Below are 21,510 nucleotides of genomic sequence, written 5' to 3' on the forward strand. Positions count from 1 at the left end.
ATTCTTTCCTCAAAATAATGAGATTTGGAGAACAGTTGCCAGTCATGGAAAGACATCATCATACACTCACTGTATGATGACCTCTCAAAACCTGATTCCACAGGAAAATCAGAAATTAAAATAATGCATTCAATTGCTCATAACGTTTACGAGATTCTCATCTGATCTGACACACAGAAAGAGTCACAGGGTTTCCTTGGCCAGAGAATTCAGGTTCAATTTTTATGTCCCTCTTCTGTAACCCTCAGTCAGCCCTGTAGGAAGGTAATTATCAGAGCTACAGGGACAGTCCCCGCTGTTCCTTAGAAGTAAACTCAGGAGCTGAATTAAGGTACTTAGCAGTGAACTCCCAGGTTGTGCCCAGCTTGGCTGCTTGACTCCTGTGGATTCTGGAGCAGAGCACTAAACACTTCTGTTTATTCAGAGAGCAGGTAGAGAATGGGGCAGCAGAAACAGCTTTCTCAATCATCCCCTCCAGCTCCTGCCAATCAATGGGAGGCACACAGCTAACAACCTCTTGTCCTGGTTTTAAAATGCAAGTTTTAATGCTATTTTATTGTAGTGTCCTTGCACTGAAAAGCATTCATTATGCAGATTCAAATTTACCTGAATGTTAATAATAATAATAATAAAAAAAAAGGGCCACAGTAGGAAAGCTGCCATTGTGAGAAAGAAGGACATAAAATTCAGCAATGAATTAAAGAGGCAAATGAAGGAACTCTTTTCCTTTATTAGAAATAGAAGAAACAGATTGTGCTCATCTTGCTTAGGGCCAACAGGCACACAGCGTGGAAGGCAGCCAGCTTCAGTCACAAAGCTCACTTAGGAGTTTTGCTTTGTGAAAGAGGAAGCCAGATGGGCTATTTACTTTCAACAAGATAATTTTGGAGAAAATTGTTATAAGTCAGAGAAACTTTTTAGCTTCATCTGCTATTTTAGCCTCAAAACTGATTCAGGAGGCAAGGAGGATAGAGTCTGTTAGCGAAGAAATAAGAGGTCTGGTAAGAGAATTAGGAAAATTAAATAAAGTGAAGTACAAAGGTTGGGCAGCAGAGGTGTCGAAATGCATACACTTGGAGGCCACCCAAGCCTCATCCCACCAGTTACTCATTATAACCTTGGATGATCCATCTGACCTTTTGTCATTCTGCGTACACTGGGGACCAAAAGAACATCAAAAAAGTTTGTGAAGATTAAAAGTGGCATGAATCATGTATAACACAATACAACATACCACATGTGCAATGGATAATCACTGAGCATTATAATTATGGACTTCATTTTCCTCTGCTATTTGCAAAATGTAAAACGAGTCTACTATATAGATATATAGATTAACAAACAATTCTCAGGCACACACTAAGAGTTAAATGGTACAGTAATCTGCTGATCATAGTCCACTGGTAAAACTTATCTGCAAACAACTTCTCTTTTATTTGGCTACCAGGGTGAAAGATTTTGCTATCTGTAAAATAATACAGATAATTTTTATACTTGGATCAAATGTTTCAGAGATTTTTTGTTTATTTTTTTTAGAAAACTTTTATTTAATGAATACAAATTTCATAGGTACAGCTTTGGGAATACAGCAGTTCTTCACCCCATACCCACCTTCCCACCCCCACTCCCATCCCACCTCCTACTCCCTCTCCCATCCCATTATTCACTAAGATTCATTTTTAATTAACTATATTTGCAGAAGACCAACTTTATACTAAGTAAAGATTTCCACAATTTGCACCCATACATACATAGAAAGTATAAAGTACTGTTTGAAAACAAGCTTTACAGTTAATTCTCATAGAACTCATTAACGACAGAGGTCCTACATGGGGAAGTCAGTGCACAGTGACTCCTGTTGTTGATTTAACAACTGACACTTCAAAGAGATTTTTGATCGCAAATTTACTTCTTTAAGAAAGAGTTTTAGAGTGAATTTAGAAAAGTCTATGTTGTTCTGGGATATATATATATATATATATATATATATATATATAATGTTTCCTAAGAGCTTCCTCTCCTTCTCCCCCCCCCCCCCATCAAGCTGCAAATCACGACTACTGGAGCAAAAGCAAGCAAATCCTCATGTGCATATACTATAGAAAAGGCATCTAGTAGCCTTGCTTTTAGGATACAGCAAAATGATTTATTAAGCAAAAATTTAAAGTATTCAAGTTTAAGTGATGGGGTTATTATGATTCCAAGTTAACCAACTTTTCTTTTTTATGCCGGTAATAACTGATGATTTTAAAAGGAAGAAACATACTCTCAGAACAACGTAATAATACACAACTATGTTCAGAGACTGTATTTACTATGGCAGGAGAAAGGACCTACATTTCAGAGGAATTATTCTACATGAAGACTATAATAAAATTGTTACCTGGTTATCTTTGGATTGATTGTGAAGTATCACAAATATTCCATTTCCCTGCCATGTTAAACAATATCACTATTTTCAATAACATATTCTCTTTCTGAAGGGAAAGAAGTCCCAAAGAAATCATCTATTTCATTTTCAAAATTTATTTATGGCTACAATAAGACAGACACAAAAGCAAACAGCAAATTTTAAAGCTACCTGGAAAAATCTGAAAAGAGTTGTTACTATATTTAATTTTTTGCATCCCTAGTTACTCAGTCTAGCTGTGCCCCCAAGAAAGCCACATTAATGGTGGTGGTCAGACTATGTGAAAACAGTATGAGGAAACACATACCTACCCATGCTATAAACTTTATTCCCCAATTAAGGTCAACAAACTGAGAAGAGTATGCAAAGAGAGATATAGGAGTGGAAATCCTGTCTTTGTTTTAATGATCATTTAGAAAGCTCAAATAAAAAAAAATTCCCTAAGTACTACAGAAAAGCAAACAACAGAGCAAGACAATCTTACATTTTCAATAATCTCAAAATGAGCAGGAGAGCTGACTCCCTTGAAAATATCTCCAAGAGCTTCCCAACACAGATTCTAAATAGTGATTAAAAACTAATGAAACATGAAATGGATTATCCTCTTTGTCTTCTATAGAAAAAAATTTCCCCTACATTTTATTTTTCAAAGTACCTTGTCTTTTTATTCATTTTAAGTTTACAAGACAAAAATGGTAAGGTAGTAATATGATGAGTTCCCATATTTCCTCACCCTATTTCTTCTACTAACATCTCATATTAGTATAACCCTCCATATTGAAAGTCTGTATTATTTCACTAACTCACAAGCCAAAAAATCTGATATAATTCAGTTTCAAGCACTGGTCCAATCCCATTCTGGGTTGACTCAGGCACAAACACTGCCTGCCTGCCTGACACATGGGCATGGGGAATCTCCAAAACCTTGCTACGAGGGCAGTCTCTGTTGAACCTCATGCTTCCCATGAATCTTACTGGGTATGCAAGACTTCAGGAGACTGACCACCTTTTTGCTCCACAGTATTTCTCAGAACTGCTTTTGAAGATGAAAGATGAGACGACTTATCCCTTTGGACAAAGAGTAGGTTTGTTTGCTGCTTGTTAGACAAGCAGTGAATTCCCCAAGCTCAGAGCTCCTTAGCTGCAGGACACACACATATACAGCATCCATCTGGACCATAGGATTTGAGGTCAAGGCCAACTGACACCAACATGCTGATGCTCATGCTGCTTATTGTGCCATGGGTAATAAAAATCCTTTGACCTTGACCCAGGAGTCTCATGACTTCTGCCAGTAGCCATGAAACAGTAAGTGGCTAAATTATTGGCCTCTAAGTAGGGCAAAATCATATCTCAAACCTGACAGTTCTACTGAAGGAAGGGATGCTGGAAGAAACATGACTGTCTAGAGGAGAAGAAAAAGGGCCCACAAGTGAGTTTGTGGGTAAGAAATGTTCCCTGGGATCGGGAAGGAATGTTCTTGCTCAAGTGGTGCCGCAGGGAGGAATAAGGGTCCTCCCTGCCATGCCTACTAACACTAAAAGAGGTAGGATTGAAACAAGTTACACAAATGGTATCTTGATTGTGTTCTCTGCCTGCCTGACACAGCGGCATGGGGAAGCTCATGGAGAATACACAAATGGTATACTCCTCCAAGAGGGGTTGGAGGATAGGGTAGGAGAGAGTGTGTTGCATGACAATGGAGCAGCAAGGTAAAGTGAGCATGGATGCTGAACCAAGGAGTCCTCCAAGCTGAAAACAATAGTGTCAATAATAATGACTTTGCCACCTGTAACATTAGAAGTTCACCTGGTTGAGCCCCAACAGTAAATGCAATTTGTTGATTGACATTGAGTCTCTGTCTCACCCCCACAGTACCTGATCCCTCCCTTTCCCTTTTCCCTCTTTTTTGACCTTGGCTGTATTAAGGAGAAAGAATATTGACCTGGACACAAGGTCTCCCTATCCCCTGAGGACTGAAAGCCATAAACACCTGTGTGGTATAATAGGTAAGAGAAGGACTGAAACTGATATGGCTGTTAGAAACAGGCACCCAAGTTACCATTCTTCCTGGCTATCATTAAGTATCATAGAATGGGAAATTTATAAAGAATGGAGACTCATTTAGCTCACACGTCTAGAAACTGGAAAGTCCTAGAGCATAGTGCTGGCATTTTGCTGCACCATAACATAATGCAGGGAATCACATAGCAAGACAGAGCAAAAGAGCCAGAGAGAGTTTGTTTTTACAACAGAACCATTCCCATCAGAACCAGTTACTCAATTAACCCCACAATGGATTAATCCATTCATGAAGGCAGAGTCCTCATGACCCAATTAGCTTGCAAAGGTCCAACCCATCAAATACAATTAGCATATGATTTTGGGGATTAACTTTTCAACACATTAACTTCCAAGGACACATTCAAACCATCCAAACCACAGCAACATGCAATTAAGTTCTCTCTCCTAGAAAATGAACACCTAATATTCCTCTTTTCAGGTGGATCTACTCAGGGAGGTGGGAAGAGCCCTACAGACATTTCAAGTCAAATGGAAAGGGTACATTCAAGAGCACAGCCAGTCTGCGACTAGATATCTCAGTTTTACAGGGAAAATATGGCAGCTACTCCTCGGGAGAAACCTTATCCCACACTCCACCACCCAAAACAAAGCTGCTGGTTAAAAATGACTCTCAGGGCTTCCCTTCCTTGATGGCCAGGTTCACTAATGACCTGGCTAAATGGAAAGTTGTGAGCAGCAGCAGTCATCAAACCCCAATAACAACTCTAGAAGACAAGCTGTGCTTGTAAGGGCTACATTTAATGGTCTGAATTGAAAGTGGTATCTTTTGTCAGAGAAAGCCCATAAGGACAAAGAATTTTATATTTTTATAGTTTTCTGGGCCTATCTTCTCCAGCATTTGGAAGACTATATACTGTCAGATTGATAACATGCTTCCATCAGGCTACAAAATTAATATAAATCAGATACAGATGACCATGATAAGGGCCCATTCTCTGCAGTGGGCAATTTAAGCTTCTGAAGAAACCTGCTATAAAAAACATCTATGGACACCACTGGTCCTGAAATATTCAGCTGTATTCACTGCCATTGACAGCATTTTCTAAACATGATCGTCTCTCTCTTAGCTGTGAAAACCTGGCTAGTATGAGGTTTCAATCTGATTGATATAAATTCTTGGGCTTCTCCTGAGTTCCAGGCAACCTCAGGTTACTCCATACATGGTGATCTAGACTGCAGCTATCCAATGGTACAGTCTATGTGGCTTAATCAAACTGATCAAATCACTCATGGTGATCCCCATTAGTACAGCAACAAGTCCCAAACTAGAGTGGCCTATGCTCAGTTTGTGGGGAAGAGAAGGCCTCAGAATGGCTCTCCATTAGACATGAGGCTGCTTTCTGACATTTATTGCCCCCTGTTATTACTGCAGTGACATTGAAGACCAGCAAGTCATTCCAACTTCCTTTTATACATCATATTAGATAAATAATGGATTTGACTTAGACTGAATTAAGACCTACTGGTCTCCCCCTGGGATTTATTCATAGTAGCCTGATTCAAAGACTACACTTAGAAGAGGGGAGGGGATTGTATCAAGTCAATACTGGAGGTTGGCCCCATCCTGCTGTTTCTATTGATCCCAGTCTTAATTAAATGCTGTATGAGACAAGCTGAATAGATTTGGTTCTAGCCTGTGTCAGTTCAATTAATCAAGAATGACTATGGAGTAGCATATTCATGTGAAAATTCACCAGAAGTCAAGATGGTATGGGATAAAGTATTCATTATACTCCCTACATGTTTGTTGGGAATACCAAGACTCTAGGGTCTTGACTATTATTTTACCTAGGCTATTTCTTGGGCTGTTTATGCATCTGATTATCATAAGAAATGGGACAATATCTATCCCCAGAAATGATGCAGGTTTGGTTACTGCTTGCTATAAAAATCATGGATTCCCCAAGCTCCATGGTCCTCATCTGCAATACAACCTATTGAATGTGTAGAAGCCATCTGTGCTACACCATATCACTGCTATGGGACTGGGAGTCAAAAGAAACTGATGCAAATATGATGCTTACACAGCATTTTATGCCATAAATAATGAAGTCCTATGCCTTCGAGCCTTAAGTTTCATGTCTTCTGGCAACATCCACAATATATTTTAACCAAGCTAACTTACTAGTTTGTAAATAAGGTAAAAATCAAATCCCAGAGTCAATATGCTTACCTCTGGCTTGAATCATCTATGATGCATGTTTTTTAGTTCCAGCAACCTTGATACTTCATGCTCAAATGTACAGTTACATAGATGTCCTAATGTTGAACCCACCCTTCCCAGAACCTTTAGTGTAAGCAAGAAGAATCCATTAACACATGAACATAAAAACTAGGACCACTTCCATATTTTCTGGAACCTAAATCAACTTATGAGATTAGTGCATAAAATTATAGTCAGTGGGGTTCTTCGCTTTAATTCCAGTTCTTCCAGAGTAAAACTCCTTAAGAAGGGACACTGTTGCCAATACTTCACTACATTGTTGTATAGAGGAGAAATTTTAAATACATGAAATATTGTGATACTGCAGTTTGAGAGGAGGGGTGATTTGTGATATGGCCAGGACACAGAAAGAAGTGAACAGGCAGTGCTTAGGCAACATAGCTTTTTTTTTTTTTATATCTCAAGCCTGATTTCAGAAAGTACAATAAATCAATCACAGAAGTAATATCTGCCCTTCCAAAGGCAGAAGAATTGAGAGGAGACTATGACATAAACTTTTGTCTCTCCCAAAGTAGAAGGCCAAGAAGAAAAGTAAGCCAGAGTCACAAAATGAAGAATCAAGAAATACCACAATATAATTTCCCATTGTTAAAAATCCTACAAAAGCAAAGCAAATTCAGAAATTTAATTTAAAAAACTCAAATGTCATCAAGTATTTATGTGACTTTCTATAGATAGTATTTATACTGTTTAAAAAACTAAAAAACAAGAACTTAAGAGGCTATAAGAATATTGAAGCAGAATCACACAAGCCAATTATTAAATATGTGTTATGTCCAGACCTCTCGCTGAGTAGGTATCAAATGTAATCAGAAAATATGCCATATTTAGTGTTTAGTAATACATATGATTAAAACAGTCTTGCTAATGAATAGAAAAACCCATTCTGCTTCAGAAGTTAATTTCATATTCATTTGTCTCCATAATTCATTAAAAATAAAAATAAATGGGTTTTCAGAACAACTATAGACAAGAATTTGATGGATGGTCACTTCTCCACCCTGTGCACAGTGGGAGGAATTAGACACATTTATTCATAAGGCTCTGCGTCCTCACACATGAGAGATGCAACTGTCCTGTACCACTATTTAGTTATGAAGAGGGACTCGTAGGTGTCCTTGCTCACTGTAAACAGGTACAGATGTCTTATAATGCCACACATCTTCCAATGAAATATGAAGTGTAAACCAATCTTCTAAATCATAGGAAAAAACATTTTTGGAACAATTGTAGGGCTTCCATTCCTTATTCTGTGCCACCCAGGTCTGTGTCAAATCAGGGGTCAAGGAGGAAGTAGATGGACACTGGAGATGGGCAGTGAATGATGCCATCACATTCAAACACTAAAGCACAAAAATAAATGTTCTCATTTTAAAAAAGACCCATAGAATAATTAAAATGAATTCCTGCCCAAATTAAATTGCCTCAAAGTTTTCTCTACAAGACTTTAGGCATTATAAACACTCTTTGACATTGGCCTGTCATGTTTCCTCCATCAATCATGCAGTAGCCTGGAAGTAAATTGAAATGATTGAATCAAGGAAAATCAAATTTTTTGACGTGTAGTTTCAGTAATGTGATTATGAAGCTTTTAGTGATACTGTAATTACTTTGAAGCTTTGAGCATATGTTTCTACTGAGAGTATTCCATGGAGAAAAACTGCATTAGGCAAACAAGTAAATACAGAGCCCAATGTAGCAAAAAACACATCAGTTGAAAAGTTAAAAGCAAAAGGTAAAAACATACAAGGCATCAACTGAGTTATACTCTAAATATTTTGCATGGGATAGCCACTTTCAAATCCCAGATTATTCCAAAATTAAAGTAACATTATAGCCTCCCTCTAAGGGCAAACATTTGAGAAGGAATATGGATAAGCATCAGTAAAGGAGTAAAGGACAAGGGGGAAAGAAAGCAAAAAAAAAAAAAAAAAAAAAAAAACAAAACAAAACACCATCCTTGTGCTAGATCAAATCTTTGCACAGGAAAATGTGAGGGACAAAAATCTCTCCTACAAATAATGAATCACCACCTTGAAATATGAAACGTTTTAAATACACTTAGTATTTGCCAAAATCAAGAGATATAGTTACTTCTTTTATTTTTAATTCTCTCACCCATCTCAACACCGACTGAGATTCTGTTGGATATAGTGGCCACATAGATAAAATAAGGTCTCACCCAAAGACAAATACCAACTCAGATAGGATTCCTCTAGGGACATTGAAGAAGACACACAAGACACAAGGACAACGGTCTGCTCTCCTGTGATTCGTACTTTCACTCCTGCAACAATCACTCATTTCATACAAACACATTTGGCTCTAGAATGAGGCAGGTAAGTAAACACACGACATAAAAGCGGGATGATGTTAGGTCTTCAAAATTTAGAAGGAAAATGATTTCATCAAAATAATCTAAAGTACACAAACCTTTTGAAAGGTCTGTTGATTCTGATTATATCAAAGTACAGCTAACTGTCCTAATAGCTTAAATATCCCACATGGAAATCAGTATAAAAGGCTCAACGTATTTCATTTGAATTCACATCTCCCACCCAACATAGGCATGGCTACTTCCAACTGTCTCAGAAGAGGCCTGATCCATGGCACTTCCTTAATCTGCCCACCGGCCACTGCAGGCAGGGAGGTGTGCTTTCTTTGCCAAAAAGGGCCCTTAGAATTCAACAAGTACAGTATGTCCATTTGTAGCAGACATGCTGCTCTTTGTCAAACTGGGATAGCCCAGATTAGCCAAAAGGTAAATGTCAGCCAAATGTAAATGAATAAGATTTTACACTGCTGCCAGTTACCTTTCTAAAAATAAAATCCGATCATGCGTTTTCCCACCATTAAGACCAAGTGGCTCCTCACTACACAGTCAGGACTAGCATGGCATCCCCACACCCTGCTCCCTCCTTTCCAACCCCTCCTCCTCACACTCCTTGCACTTTGCCAACTGCTTATCCTCCCCAGCACAGCTCCCACTCACAAGCCTCGCCCCTTGCTCCCTGGACCCTCTGTCTAGAATGCATTCTCTAAAGGCTCAAGTCAAATAAAGACCACTCTGCTGAAGGTTTCCCTGCTTGATCATACAACTGAACGCACCTCCTTTATAACGTCAATTACTGTTGATAATGATTGTCTACGTGAACACAGCATCTTCATTAAAGTGTGACTTCTTCCTTTAGTTTTGTAGGTGTGCAGTCTGTCACAGGTCCTGTGACTTAGAGTCTCATTAAGTATTTGTTGAATATAACACGAATTTTCTTCTTTTTTTTCCTAATAAAAGTCAACATTTCCCTTTTTACAAATCACATTCTATATCTTTATGTCTCTAAAATTTATCCCATATTTTCTTTAGAGTTCCTCCTAATTGTGTTAACAACATGCAATGCAATCTTTGCCAAATGTTTCAGCTAAAACTGCCTCATGGAATCAAATTGTATGCCGACACCTTTTGAAAAACTAAAGTAAATTAACCTACAAGAGCTTTGTTCTTTTGTCCTTCTTGACTTTACTAGAATTTACTTAAAAATTCTAGCTGTGTAATTTTCAACCAAGCCCGATTAGTTATTATTTACAAAGGGCAGGACAATGTTAAGCTATTCCAAAAAAGCATTAGGTGTCTAATGTTCACAGTGAACTCTAAAATCAGAAAGCAAAATGTACATAAAATGGTTATTTGCTCCTGCTTTGCTTGATCATCTGCTGTTATGTGAAATCATATTTCCTGTCAAAAGTATAACAAAGCTTCCCTTTTCTCTACAGGATACAAATTAGCAACCTGGTACATCAAATTACCCAGCTGTAATTCACTGTTTCAGTCCAGGAGAGTAGCCACATGTTCTTGTGCCACCCGAGAAAACTACCTTGAAGCATGAGTTATGCCCTTGGCCAGCTTCATTAGCCAGTAGGGGCACATGTACACACACACACACACACACCAAAACCGCCAGACTCCTCACATGCAACATGATTTCATTCCTTTAAATGACCTCACAAAAGGCAAAAATCAAGTCTGATCATTGTCAATCTTCCAACAGACTCTGGCTGTCAGATTTCCCTCAGAATAAGGCACTCTACAACCAAGCTTTCCAAAGCAAGGTATGACTGGTGACGTTGGTAGGATAAACAATGCCCAGGTCCTGGTCACTGAACCTGTGAATGCCACCTAATATAGCAAAAGGGGCTTTGCAGAAGCAATGAAGAATTTGGAGATGGGGAGGTTAACTTGGTGACCCTAATGGTAAGCACACGTGTGCTCACAAGAGACTTGACTGCAATGAAGGAGAAGGTGATGCTCCCACAGGAGCCAAGGAATGGCAGCAGCCTCTAGAAGTGGAACAGGATCCTCCACAGGAGATTCCAGAAGGAACAGTCCTGCTAATGCCTTGATTTTAGCCCTTTCATATTCATTTTGGACTTGTGCCCTCTAAAACTATCAGAAGTGTGTGCTCTTGTTGTTGCTAAAGGTGTGGTTCTTTTTTAGAGTGGCCACAGGAAATTAATACTGTAACTGAGCCACACCACAATAGTGCACAATATGCTTGAAAAACTGAAGAAAGGATGAATAGTAATTTCCAAGTACACAGTGGAGAAAGAGGGCATTCAATCCTAAGAGAATTCCTTAAGTGAAAGAATCCTGAGCAACCTCATGGTCTCATGGGTGTGTACGTGTGTGTGTGTGTGTGTGTAGCGGGGTGCATACATACATACATCTTTCTGCTCACTCCGTTTCTGTAGGGTAGAGGTGGAATCAAACCCCAAGACACATGTCTTATCAGCCCAACGAGGCTGCAAACTCACTGGTGAGAAACAGCCTCCCGTTTTTTTGTGTCCCTTCTCCCCAGCAACATATTCTCCTACATATGTACCACTTATCTGGATCCACACCACTGAATACAGTACCTCGTACAGAGCTGACACGAAAGTCATTACTATGAATTGGAATACCTATTAATCAAGAAAGGAACTTTTCTATTTAGTGAAAACCAGGTACTTGAATTAACTGAGTAGAAGTCCTAGATAATTAGGAACCACAACACTGGGGAAATAGTCTTGTTGTTGCAATTCCTTCTAACCAACAATCTCTCCTACAGGATGAAGTAAGCAAGCCAGGGAGGTGAGCTGCAACATAAATCAGACAACTGTCACCTAAGTTTCTTTCTTTAATAGGACAAAACTTTAGAGATAAACCACTCAGATTACTATAAAGAAACATTTTAAATGAGCTCATTAAATGCAAATTAAAGCAGAAACATTGAATAAGCACTGGGCTACAATTAAAGGCTGAAGAAACAGCAGGTAAGAAACAATTTCCATTGATCAAAGAACTGAAAGCTAACAGAGTAAAGTATTTTGCACTGAAATTGCTTTCATGAATATTAATCATTTTGAAGTAAGGGGAACTTTTTCCTTTTTTGCATTTTTTAAGGAAATTTTGGAGGTAGGAATAAATTTGCATATCTTAATAAAGTAGTGTCACTGTATCATTTTCAAGCAATGAAGCCATGAAATTCATAAGAAGTAAAAAGCACAGACTTCCAAACAATCCTCAGAAGCAGGCTGACAATTGTAAAGGCCATATGGTCATCATCTTAGAACCTTGGGACTCAAAGAAGAACTGCATATAATTACATGAAATCCTCCGTGTAAAGGTTTAGTAAAACCTATTTTGTGGCACAATTGGACCTCATGACTTAAGAGTCATTTATCATGTAAAATTATTAAAAGGCATGGCAAGTAGCAGTACACAGGACATTCAACTAGAAATATAAATTCTGAGACTTAAAATTTACTGTAAGTGTGCAATCTTTAAAAAAAATATTTATTGGCAAATAGTAGTTAGACTACACATTCACGAAGGCAGGGCACTTTTATGTTTCATTCACCGTACCAGACACGCACTAAGTGCTCAATTACTGGGTCTGCTTTTGTGAAACGCAGGCATTATAAAATGAGGAGAGGCCTTTTTTCTTTGTAAATTCATTTTAAAAATCAAAATATATACTGCTTTTCATCTATCAGGAAGACAAAGTGAAAAGTATGTGATGGCTCACAGTGGGCAAATAGGTTCTGCTATGAACACTGCCAGGGCCCCCAAGGACAGCAGAGCAGCTTGTGCACTGAAGGGCCTGGGTGAGAGGGAGGTGGGGGGCAGGGGAAACGCAGTCAGGAGACTGCTGCTGCCAGCTGGGACAATCCTGGAGTTTTCAGCCTAAGAGGGGCAGACCAGCTCCTTGCTACCTTGCTGTGAGAGTAGAGGGCTTAGACAGGAGTGTAAAATAGGGCAACTTATTTCAGAGCAATTTGGAAAAATCTAGCAAACTTCAATATCATTCAGAAATCGTACCAAGATTTTTACTTGATTCTTACATATGTAAGTGGAAAAATATGGCCACAAAATATACCTGATTGGAGAGTATGCACATAATTATTATAGTCTATAATTAAAAGACTAAGCAGGAATTACTGTGGGGGTAGATCTGCATATGCAGACATGTAAGTTCTTTAAGAGATGTGAAGTTAAACAAGGTATAGAAGAGACTGTGTTCTAATTATTGGATTTGTTATCAATCAAAAATCTTTCAAAAGTGTAAGGCATTGAATTTTAACATCAATATTGAAAGCATTACAACCATGTAAACATTTAGTCCTCAAATAACTAAACCCAGTTCTATAGGACATTTAGGGCATCTCACAAATATCATCATTAAGTTTCATTTTAAATACAAAGAACTGGTCCATTAAGAAGGTAGGAATATATTACTAATAGAGATGGCCAAATTACATTCTAAATTGAACATTCTTAAACTTTTCCAATACATCTCATACATTCTTGAAGTCCTTCTCCATACTGCTCACAAAGGCACAATTTTTTCAACAACTTCAATTGAATTATGTTTCTGTAGCTGTCTGGGTCAGGTCATTTACCATATCAATCATAACGTGAGGGGGAAATGTAAGTACTTTTGAAGCAGTCCATGCCAAGATGGGAAAGTTTTAGGAAAGTTAAAGGAAGGTAATTTTATTGGATTGGGGTAACAGTCTGTCCCCTTGCTCCTACCTTTCCAGGAATCTATCTTTTTATTCTCCCTCAAAAGTAAGGCAGGATTTAAATAAAGTGGGAGAGTATGATTTGTATTAAGGATGGTGTAGCAGTTACGGAGGACGTAGGCATTAAAGGGGCAAGCTCCGAGAATCACTGCTATCGTCACCTTAAGAAAATCTCCCAATACATAAATATGTTGATCTCCAACTGATCAGTGAGTAAAGATAATGATGTATTTCATGGCTCCAAAGTGTAGTCCCAAAAACGAAATCCATCATTCCAGGGCTTCCTTTTGGTTGCTTTTACCTACCTTTAACACTGTTCAACACACCCAACTTCAAAACCGGCATTTCTGATTTTTATTGAAATGTACACACTGACAGAATTAGTTAGTGCATCTAAGGGAATAAAACAACTTACTGTACGTGGCGCAGATGGTTTGTATAGGTAATGTAGGTTTCTTAGGGGGACTGCGAACTTTATCATTTATGTTGCAAGGCACACTTGCACCATGTTAAACAACAGCTGTCATGGAAGAAAGAACCGTTTGTAAAACCACCTCAGATTCTCCATGCAACCTAAGTGTTGTGTCCGTGACACCTGCCAAGAATAACCACGACTCTTACTAAACCTTCACAAGATAACCCAGAGCAACGAAACCCTTTACATAGCCCTGGATCGCAACCCCGGGAGAGGACGCTGGCTAATCTATACCTGGCAGTGTGGAGCCGCGACCCTAACAGCCACTTCCAAAGTTTCATTCACAAAGCCGCACCTACGTCATTTCTGTGGGGTTTTTTTTTTTTTTTTTTTTTTTTTTTTTTTTTTTTTTTCCGAAAGGCAGACTCAGTCTCTGCGCTATTTCCACTCAGGCTTTCACCTCAGACGTTCGACACCAGAGACCCGAGGGAGCACGAAGTCCGGCTCCAGCCGGGGGCGTCTCCTCGGCTCCCCGCCGGCCTCCAGGGGCTTCCTCCGCGGCCGCCCCGGCCCCGCGGGGACCACCGCATGGAGCGCCCCGGCCCTGCGGCCCCGGCCGAGGCCACGCACGGATTCCCCGGGACCCCAGCGAGGCGGCGCCCAGGCCCTGAGGAACCGAGCCCGGCGGCGCGGGCTGACCGAGGCGCGGACACTTTGTCCGCCACTGACAGCTGTCACCTGCCGGCCCCGGGCGTCCGGGCTGCCCCGGGCCGGGGTGGGGGGGGCGGCGCAGACAGGCTGTACCTCACAGGCACCCACGTACCTATCATGGTCACTGGGCAGGAGCACGCTGCTGGGCAGGCAGGGGCCTACGCGCTCCCCGGCTCCCGACAGCGCCTCCCACGAGTGGCGCTCCGGGGGTGAAATCCTCCAGGCCGCCCCGCCCCCTCTCCCCCACGGCGGCAGCCGTCGCAGTGCGCACGCGCGGGTGGCCCGGGGCCTCCTGGGAGTCGTAGTTTGAGGGCGTGGCTTCTCCTCAGGCCTCCGGCGGCCCGCCGCCCTTTCCGGCAGAAGGCCCAGGAAACGTACGTCACGGCGAGGCGGGGCTTGCGGCCCGCCGTGTTGACGGGTCGCCTAGCAACGGGGAGGCCCACCTTTGGAAGCTTGTTGCAGCTCTAGCCACGGTCCTGCCCTCTTCCCGCCCCTCGCCTCCCCAAACTCCCTTCACCTAGGAGCTGCCAAACATCTGGATCGACCTGGGCACCACGAGGGGTTGAAATTCGACCATTTACGTGCCTTTCCACAGTGTTCCCGACCTCCTGCTCACAGCCGCAAAACCCACTGACTGTTTGACCGCACTTTCGTAGGAGAACCAGACACTTTCTAGGAAGATGGTGGCAGAAAAAGAGACCCTGAGCTTAAGCAAATGCCCAGACAAGATGCCGAAGAGGACCAAGCTGCTGGCGCAACAGCCGCTCCCGGTGCACCAGCCTCACGCCCTGGTGTCTGAGGGCTTCACAGTCAAAGCCATGATGAAAAACTCAGTCGTAAGTGCCCTTCGCTCGCTCCGAGGCCGGGAGAGGCAGCGGCTGGCGGCCTGGGATGGGCGCTGGGCGCTGCCTGGGCCCAGGTCAGGCCCGGGGGCCAGGCTGCTGGGCGAGCGCCTGCCCCGGCCCTCGTGGCTGGGCCACGCCAGTCTGTGTCCCGACACCGCCTGCCCCACCACCCCAGGCCAGCCCCGCGCGGCCCAGGGCCCTTAGACATCCTCAGGTGCGAGTGTTGACAGGCGCTGGCGGACGGCTGGAACAGAAGCCGTCCGGTGAGCCACACTCGCCTTCTGTTTAACCTCGACTCCTTGGAGAACCCTAGCATTTACTCCACCAGCGGTCTTACAAGATGGTTAACTCACAAAATGGGAAACCAGACCCTCATAGGCCTTTTAAAGGTCTTTGAACCAATCTAATACCATTCACGTTGCTACAGTTTGCGGTAATAAAAAAACTATATTCTCAATACTATTAGGAAAAAATATTGACAATACGCACCAGGTTATTTTGAAAAACCTTCCTATTTGTTACATAGTTTTAAATGTGCTACCCTAAGTCAGGTTTTGCTGAGAAAACAGGTAGCCAGGAATAATCAGATAATAAGTGCAGGATTCAAATCTATAAAATCACCCGCTGGGTCTGTTAAGTGAACAGTGGTGTTGTTCTGTAGCATTATTTATTTCTGTGTCGCAAATGTGCCATGTTCCTAAACCAGCTCCTTAAAATACATGAATGGAACTGATCAGCTGGAGACCTTTAGGCCAGGTTGCCATGCTGCGATGCAAACTGATGTTTGCACTTTAGGAATGTGTGTCAGTTGAACGCAGTTCCAATTAGTCGGAACTCCTGGAAATAGGCTGAAGTTCCTGCTTGGAGTAGCTAACTCACTAGAATGGGTTCTCAGGACAGTCAAGGTGACTCATGTGTCAGCAGTACAGAACCTCGTAGCCATTGAGGTGTGTCATTCCGCTTTCCTTCTACGCAGTATTATTTTTATTATTGTAATTTGGGAGTTTTTTCAACGTTGTGTTCATACATCACAAATGTGTAAGGACAGTGATCATTTCTTTCTAAATGTGTTCATACATTCTTATAACATGTCAGTTCATTAGCATAGCCTTACACCTCAAGTCAGAGTTGTGCAAAATCAAGCACTTCACTTTTTGTCAAACATGATAGATGTGTCTTAGGACTAAAAAAAGAGGATGAGGTTGTTGTTCGTATAAATAAGTTATTTGAGATAAATTATCTACTTCCTTTTTCATATTTTAAAGGGAAAACCTCTTAGTTATTGGTAATACTTATCTCTCCATTGGGATCATCAAAACAGGACCAACCCTTTATATTTTTACTTTATTTATAATAAGTCATGATTCTTATTTGCAAACATAATTTATCCATTTATTCAGTCAATAGCCATTTTTTTAAGCACTCACTGTTTATTAAGCACATTCTGTGGTCCTCATCCTTAATACTCCAACAAAGCCAACAATAAAGTCTTCATAAAAGGAAGACAATACTATTTATACACAATAAATTCAGTGGGACAAGAAATGAAAAATGTCACTTTCATATCCAATATGTACAACTCACCATTTTTGTCTTCAGCAGTGTAGGCTTTTCAGCATTACAAAGGAAAATATTCCTATCTCTTTCTGAAGGCTTATTTCTGTTCAGAATATGTGTGCTAATTTCCAGCTTCCTAAATTGCAATCCCATGTTCCAAGAGCCACCATTTTTCCAGGGAAACTTGACTACCCTCTGTCAAACTACAGCAGATTATTTAGATAAGGTCCACCCCTATGCTGTGCCACACAAGATGTGTGCACTATACACTGGGCACAGAGACTTCAGTGGTTCTTTTGAGGGTACTACCAGTGATATAAGTATTCAAACTTGATCAGAAATAGATTTGCTAAGATATGATATGCAAACATATATTCTTATTTAAAATCATAATCTACACATGAGAATTCAAATTTACCAAATAATGATAAATATAAATGGCAAGTTGTCAATTGTTGTGTTTCAATAGTAATTCTTTTGTTTCTAAGAAATACTTGTTGCAGTCTATATTAAAATATGCAATCACAAAATCTCTGCAGTCAGAGAACAATACTCAAATTCATCTTATTACATTATTTTCCTATAAAGAGTGTTAAGAAACTCAGAATTTGAAGATTTCATAGTTGATTTTTCTTTTAATGACCTTATGTGGGGTCTGGTGGAGCCCACAACCACAAACCAGTAACCTGTGCTGTGTTGCCTTCATCTCAGTAGACAGTAGATACTTTCTATGCTACTCTGTGCTATGTACCCTATCATAAAGCAAATTAGGATATGGACCCAGGTGTGATGGTAGAGAAGTTCACTTCTACTTAAACTTTATGCTACAAATTTCCTTTTCTATAGATGCTTTATGCTTAAAGTTGGAGGAAATGGGAAAAGCAGTTCTTTAATGTTACTTCATATACCTAAGGAGTTTTATATTTATCAACTCTATTTTCATCCAATACATGATGATAATAATCAGCATTTATAAATTATTCAGTAGGATATTGATTTGGCTGGTTTAACAGAGACCAAATAACAATAGCTTTACAGAGGTGGAAATTGTTTCTATCATATATTGAAGTTGAAGTTTGTAAGTAATCCCAGGAGGTTGGATAGTTTTCCCCGTGAAGTGGGTCTGAGGGCAGAACTCCCTTCCATATGCTTGCCTTGTATCATCTATGATGATGCCTGGGCCAAGGTGGGCTTACCACCCCTAGGAGCAAACACCACCCTCAGGAAAGAGGAAGCAGAGGGTTGCCAACTGTGAGCGTGACTCAGGTGCTGTACCCCACTTTCACTCATATCCTACTAGCCAGAGTTTAGTAATATGCTGATAATTGACCTTTTCCAAAAGCCTTTGAAACACTGACCCTTGAAGTACTCCCAGCTGTGCACACCTGCCTCATCAGGAAAGGAGTTAACCAAAAACGACTACTCTCCAATATTTACTTCAGGCAGGCAGAGAGAAAAATGAGTAAGGGGCGACCTGTAAGAATGAGGCAGGACAAAGTAGACCACAAGCAGCCTCACAGTTTTAAGGGCAGCTCCCAGGAGTTGTGCTTACCTCTCATTCTTGAGTCTGTTGCCAGAACTTAGCATAGTGGCCACAGCTAGTTACAAGGCAGGGCAATAGTCTCCAACTGGTAGCTCTGTGTCCAGCTCAAACTTGAAGAGTTTTATTATTGTAGAAAACGGAAGAAGGCATCCTGGGGTTTAATTAGAAGTGTCTACCACAAGTACTAAACACGCTATGTTGTCAGTGAAAACAGGAGAGGGACATGTAAAATAAGTATAGTATAAATAAATGCATAGCCATGGTAAGACTTACTAATATCTAGACAGTACAGTGGAAGTACTAATGATGAAAAGATCATGTAACAATAATGTGATGGAGGCCCTCATCATCTTTTGTCCATGTTTGGACAGTTTACTGACACTGGTCTCTAGATCCCACCCACCAATTACTTGACTGGGTAAGTCAATTATCAGTTTCTTTACACAGTTCTTTCTTGTACAAAGGTCTAGTCCTGGTACCACTCAAGTCTTCTGGAGACCCCAATTCTTAGAGAAAGAGATCATGATATTTCCACAGGTCCAGCAAAGTACTCTGTATTCTGACCCTTGTCTATGCTTTTAATTTCGTTCAGCAGATCTGAAGAAAAAAAATAAGTGGGGAGGAGGGAACCTTAATCCACTGTTGGTGGGAATGTAAACTGGTACAGTCACTATGGAGGACAGTATGGAGATAGCTCAGAAATCTGAATATAGACCTATCATATGACCCAGCCATCCCACTCCTGGGAATTTATCCAAAGGAAATGAAATCAGCTTATGAAAGAGTTATCTGTACCCCCATGTTCATTTCATCTCAATTTATAATAGCTAAGATATAGAATCAACCCAGATGTCCATCAACTGAAGACTGGATAGAGAAATTATGGTACATATACACTATGGAATACTACACTGCAGTATGACTTTTTATGAGCCACTCTAACCAATTCTGGAACAAAGGCAAGATCCCTTTAAAACTCAAATCATGGTGTTCCTCAACTGGGTCCCTCAGGCAAGTCATGTGTTAATCAGAGTAAAAGATCAAGTTCCTTCATTCCTGTAAGGCGTTTGTGATCAGGCCACACTGGCATTAGACCCTCCTCCCTCACTCTCTCAGAGTCGTTAACATTGGCACCTTTGCTGCTCCTTGAATATACCAGGCAATGCTGCCTCCGTGTTTTTGTTCACCAGGTTCCCTCTACCTGAAATGCATTTTCCCCTCCATATCAGTTCCTATTGAGTACTCTATTGAAAATGTCAGACTCCTTTTAAAACCTTTATCTCCCTGTTCTAGCTCTCCCATATCCCTTTCCTGTTTTACATTTTACCTCTGGTATTCATTAAGTCAATCCTATGCTTTCTTCCACTAGAGAGTAAACTTTTTTTTTTTTTTTTTTTTTTTTTGGCTAGGCAGAGTTAGACAGTGAGAGAGAGAGATAGAGAGAGAGTTATAGACAGTGAGAGAGAGACAGAGAGAAAGGTCTTCCTTCTGTTGGATCACTCCCCTAATGGAGTGAGGAGCCAGGAGCCAGGAGCCAGGAGCTTCTTCCAGGTCTCCCACGTGGGTGCAGGGGCCCAAGGACTTGAGCCATCCTCTGCTGCTCTCTCAGGCCATAGCAGAGAGCTGGATCGAAAGAGGGGCAGCCAGGACTAGAACTGGTGCCCATATGGGATGCCGGTGCCTCAGGCCAGGGCATTAACCCTCTGCACCACAGCGCTGGCCCCTCCATGTTTTATTTTAAAGTTTTGTATTAGTTTAAACCATCTTGATTTTGAAAGTGAAGTAACAAATTTTACTTTATTTCTTCAAATGTCCAGAGGTTAGTACAGTTCAACTAAAGTATGTCAAATATCTTCCTCTCTATTTAGAACTTTTTTTAAAATTTAAATGATATATCATTTAATGTGTATTAGTTAACATAGTTTAATTAATAAGTAACAGATATCACATATTAATGCTGTAGCATATGATAGGGAGAGTCATCTCTAGTGCATTTGGCTTTTCCAACCAAGTCTGTGGAAAGACAAGGAAGACTATTTTTTTCCATTTAACATACAAATCTCTGTGTAATTTTTTTGTTATATAGAGACACTTATTAAGTGTTAAAGCAAGCAAAGGAAGATAGATTTCTAGATTTTTCTGACTCAGAACAGTCCTTTATAGTTATTTTTTTAGATTATGGCTGATATATTATATGCATACAGAAAATGCATGTATCTTAAGTAAATCACTTGGAAAGTGTTAAACTGCAACAACGATGTAACCAGCACCCAAGTCAAGAAATATTATTCCCATCCGTTCCTTTCTAGTCACTACCCAGAGATACCCCAATCTAATCAGTCCTGGCTTCTATCAACAGATCAGCTCTTCCTGTTTTTGTACCTATATACATGAATTCATAAAGTATTCAATTGTCTTGTAACTGCTTTCTATCATCAAATTATATTTGTGAGACTCACCCATGCTGTTGCATACAATTGTAGCTGTGTATGAAGCCTTTGTATTTGTTCCTATAGGATATGTTTGTGCATGAATAGGCCATGCTTTACTTACCCATTTCTCTCTTGGTGTGTAATTGTGGAGCGTCCACTTTAGGACTGTTAAAAGTAGTGCTGCCCTATCGCATTGTTCTGGAAAAACATATCTATGAATGTCCAAGGA

General features: G+C 40.5%; 2 protein-coding genes across 4 annotated transcripts in view; one reads left to right on the forward strand and one right to left on the reverse strand.

The window, feature by feature from the left end:
* PRKN (parkin RBR E3 ubiquitin protein ligase) overlaps positions 1 to 15,104 on the reverse strand; it is a 1,356,574-nt gene extending 1,341,470 nt beyond the window's left edge. For both annotated transcript variants that reach the window (XM_062187015.1, XM_062187014.1), the window contains exon 1: positions 15,017 to 15,104. In XM_062187015.1, coding sequence (XP_062042999.1) covers positions 15,017 to 15,023 — 7 coding nt within the window. In that variant the 5' untranslated portion in view covers positions 15,024 to 15,104. The remainder of the gene's footprint in view (positions 1 to 15,016) is intronic.
* Positions 15,105 to 15,379: 275 nt separating this feature from the next.
* The window catches only part of PACRG (parkin coregulated), a 589,968-nt gene continuing 583,837 nt past the window's right edge, over positions 15,380 to 21,510 (forward strand). For both annotated transcript variants that reach the window (XM_062187779.1, XM_062187780.1), the window contains exon 1: positions 15,380 to 15,740. In XM_062187779.1, coding sequence (XP_062043763.1) covers positions 15,585 to 15,740 — 156 coding nt within the window. In that variant the 5' untranslated portion in view covers positions 15,380 to 15,584. The remainder of the gene's footprint in view (positions 15,741 to 21,510) is intronic.

This window comes from Lepus europaeus, chromosome 3 (assembly GCF_033115175.1).
Source record: "Lepus europaeus isolate LE1 chromosome 3, mLepTim1.pri, whole genome shotgun sequence".
NCBI classification, from domain to species: domain Eukaryota; kingdom Metazoa; phylum Chordata; class Mammalia; order Lagomorpha; family Leporidae; genus Lepus; species Lepus europaeus.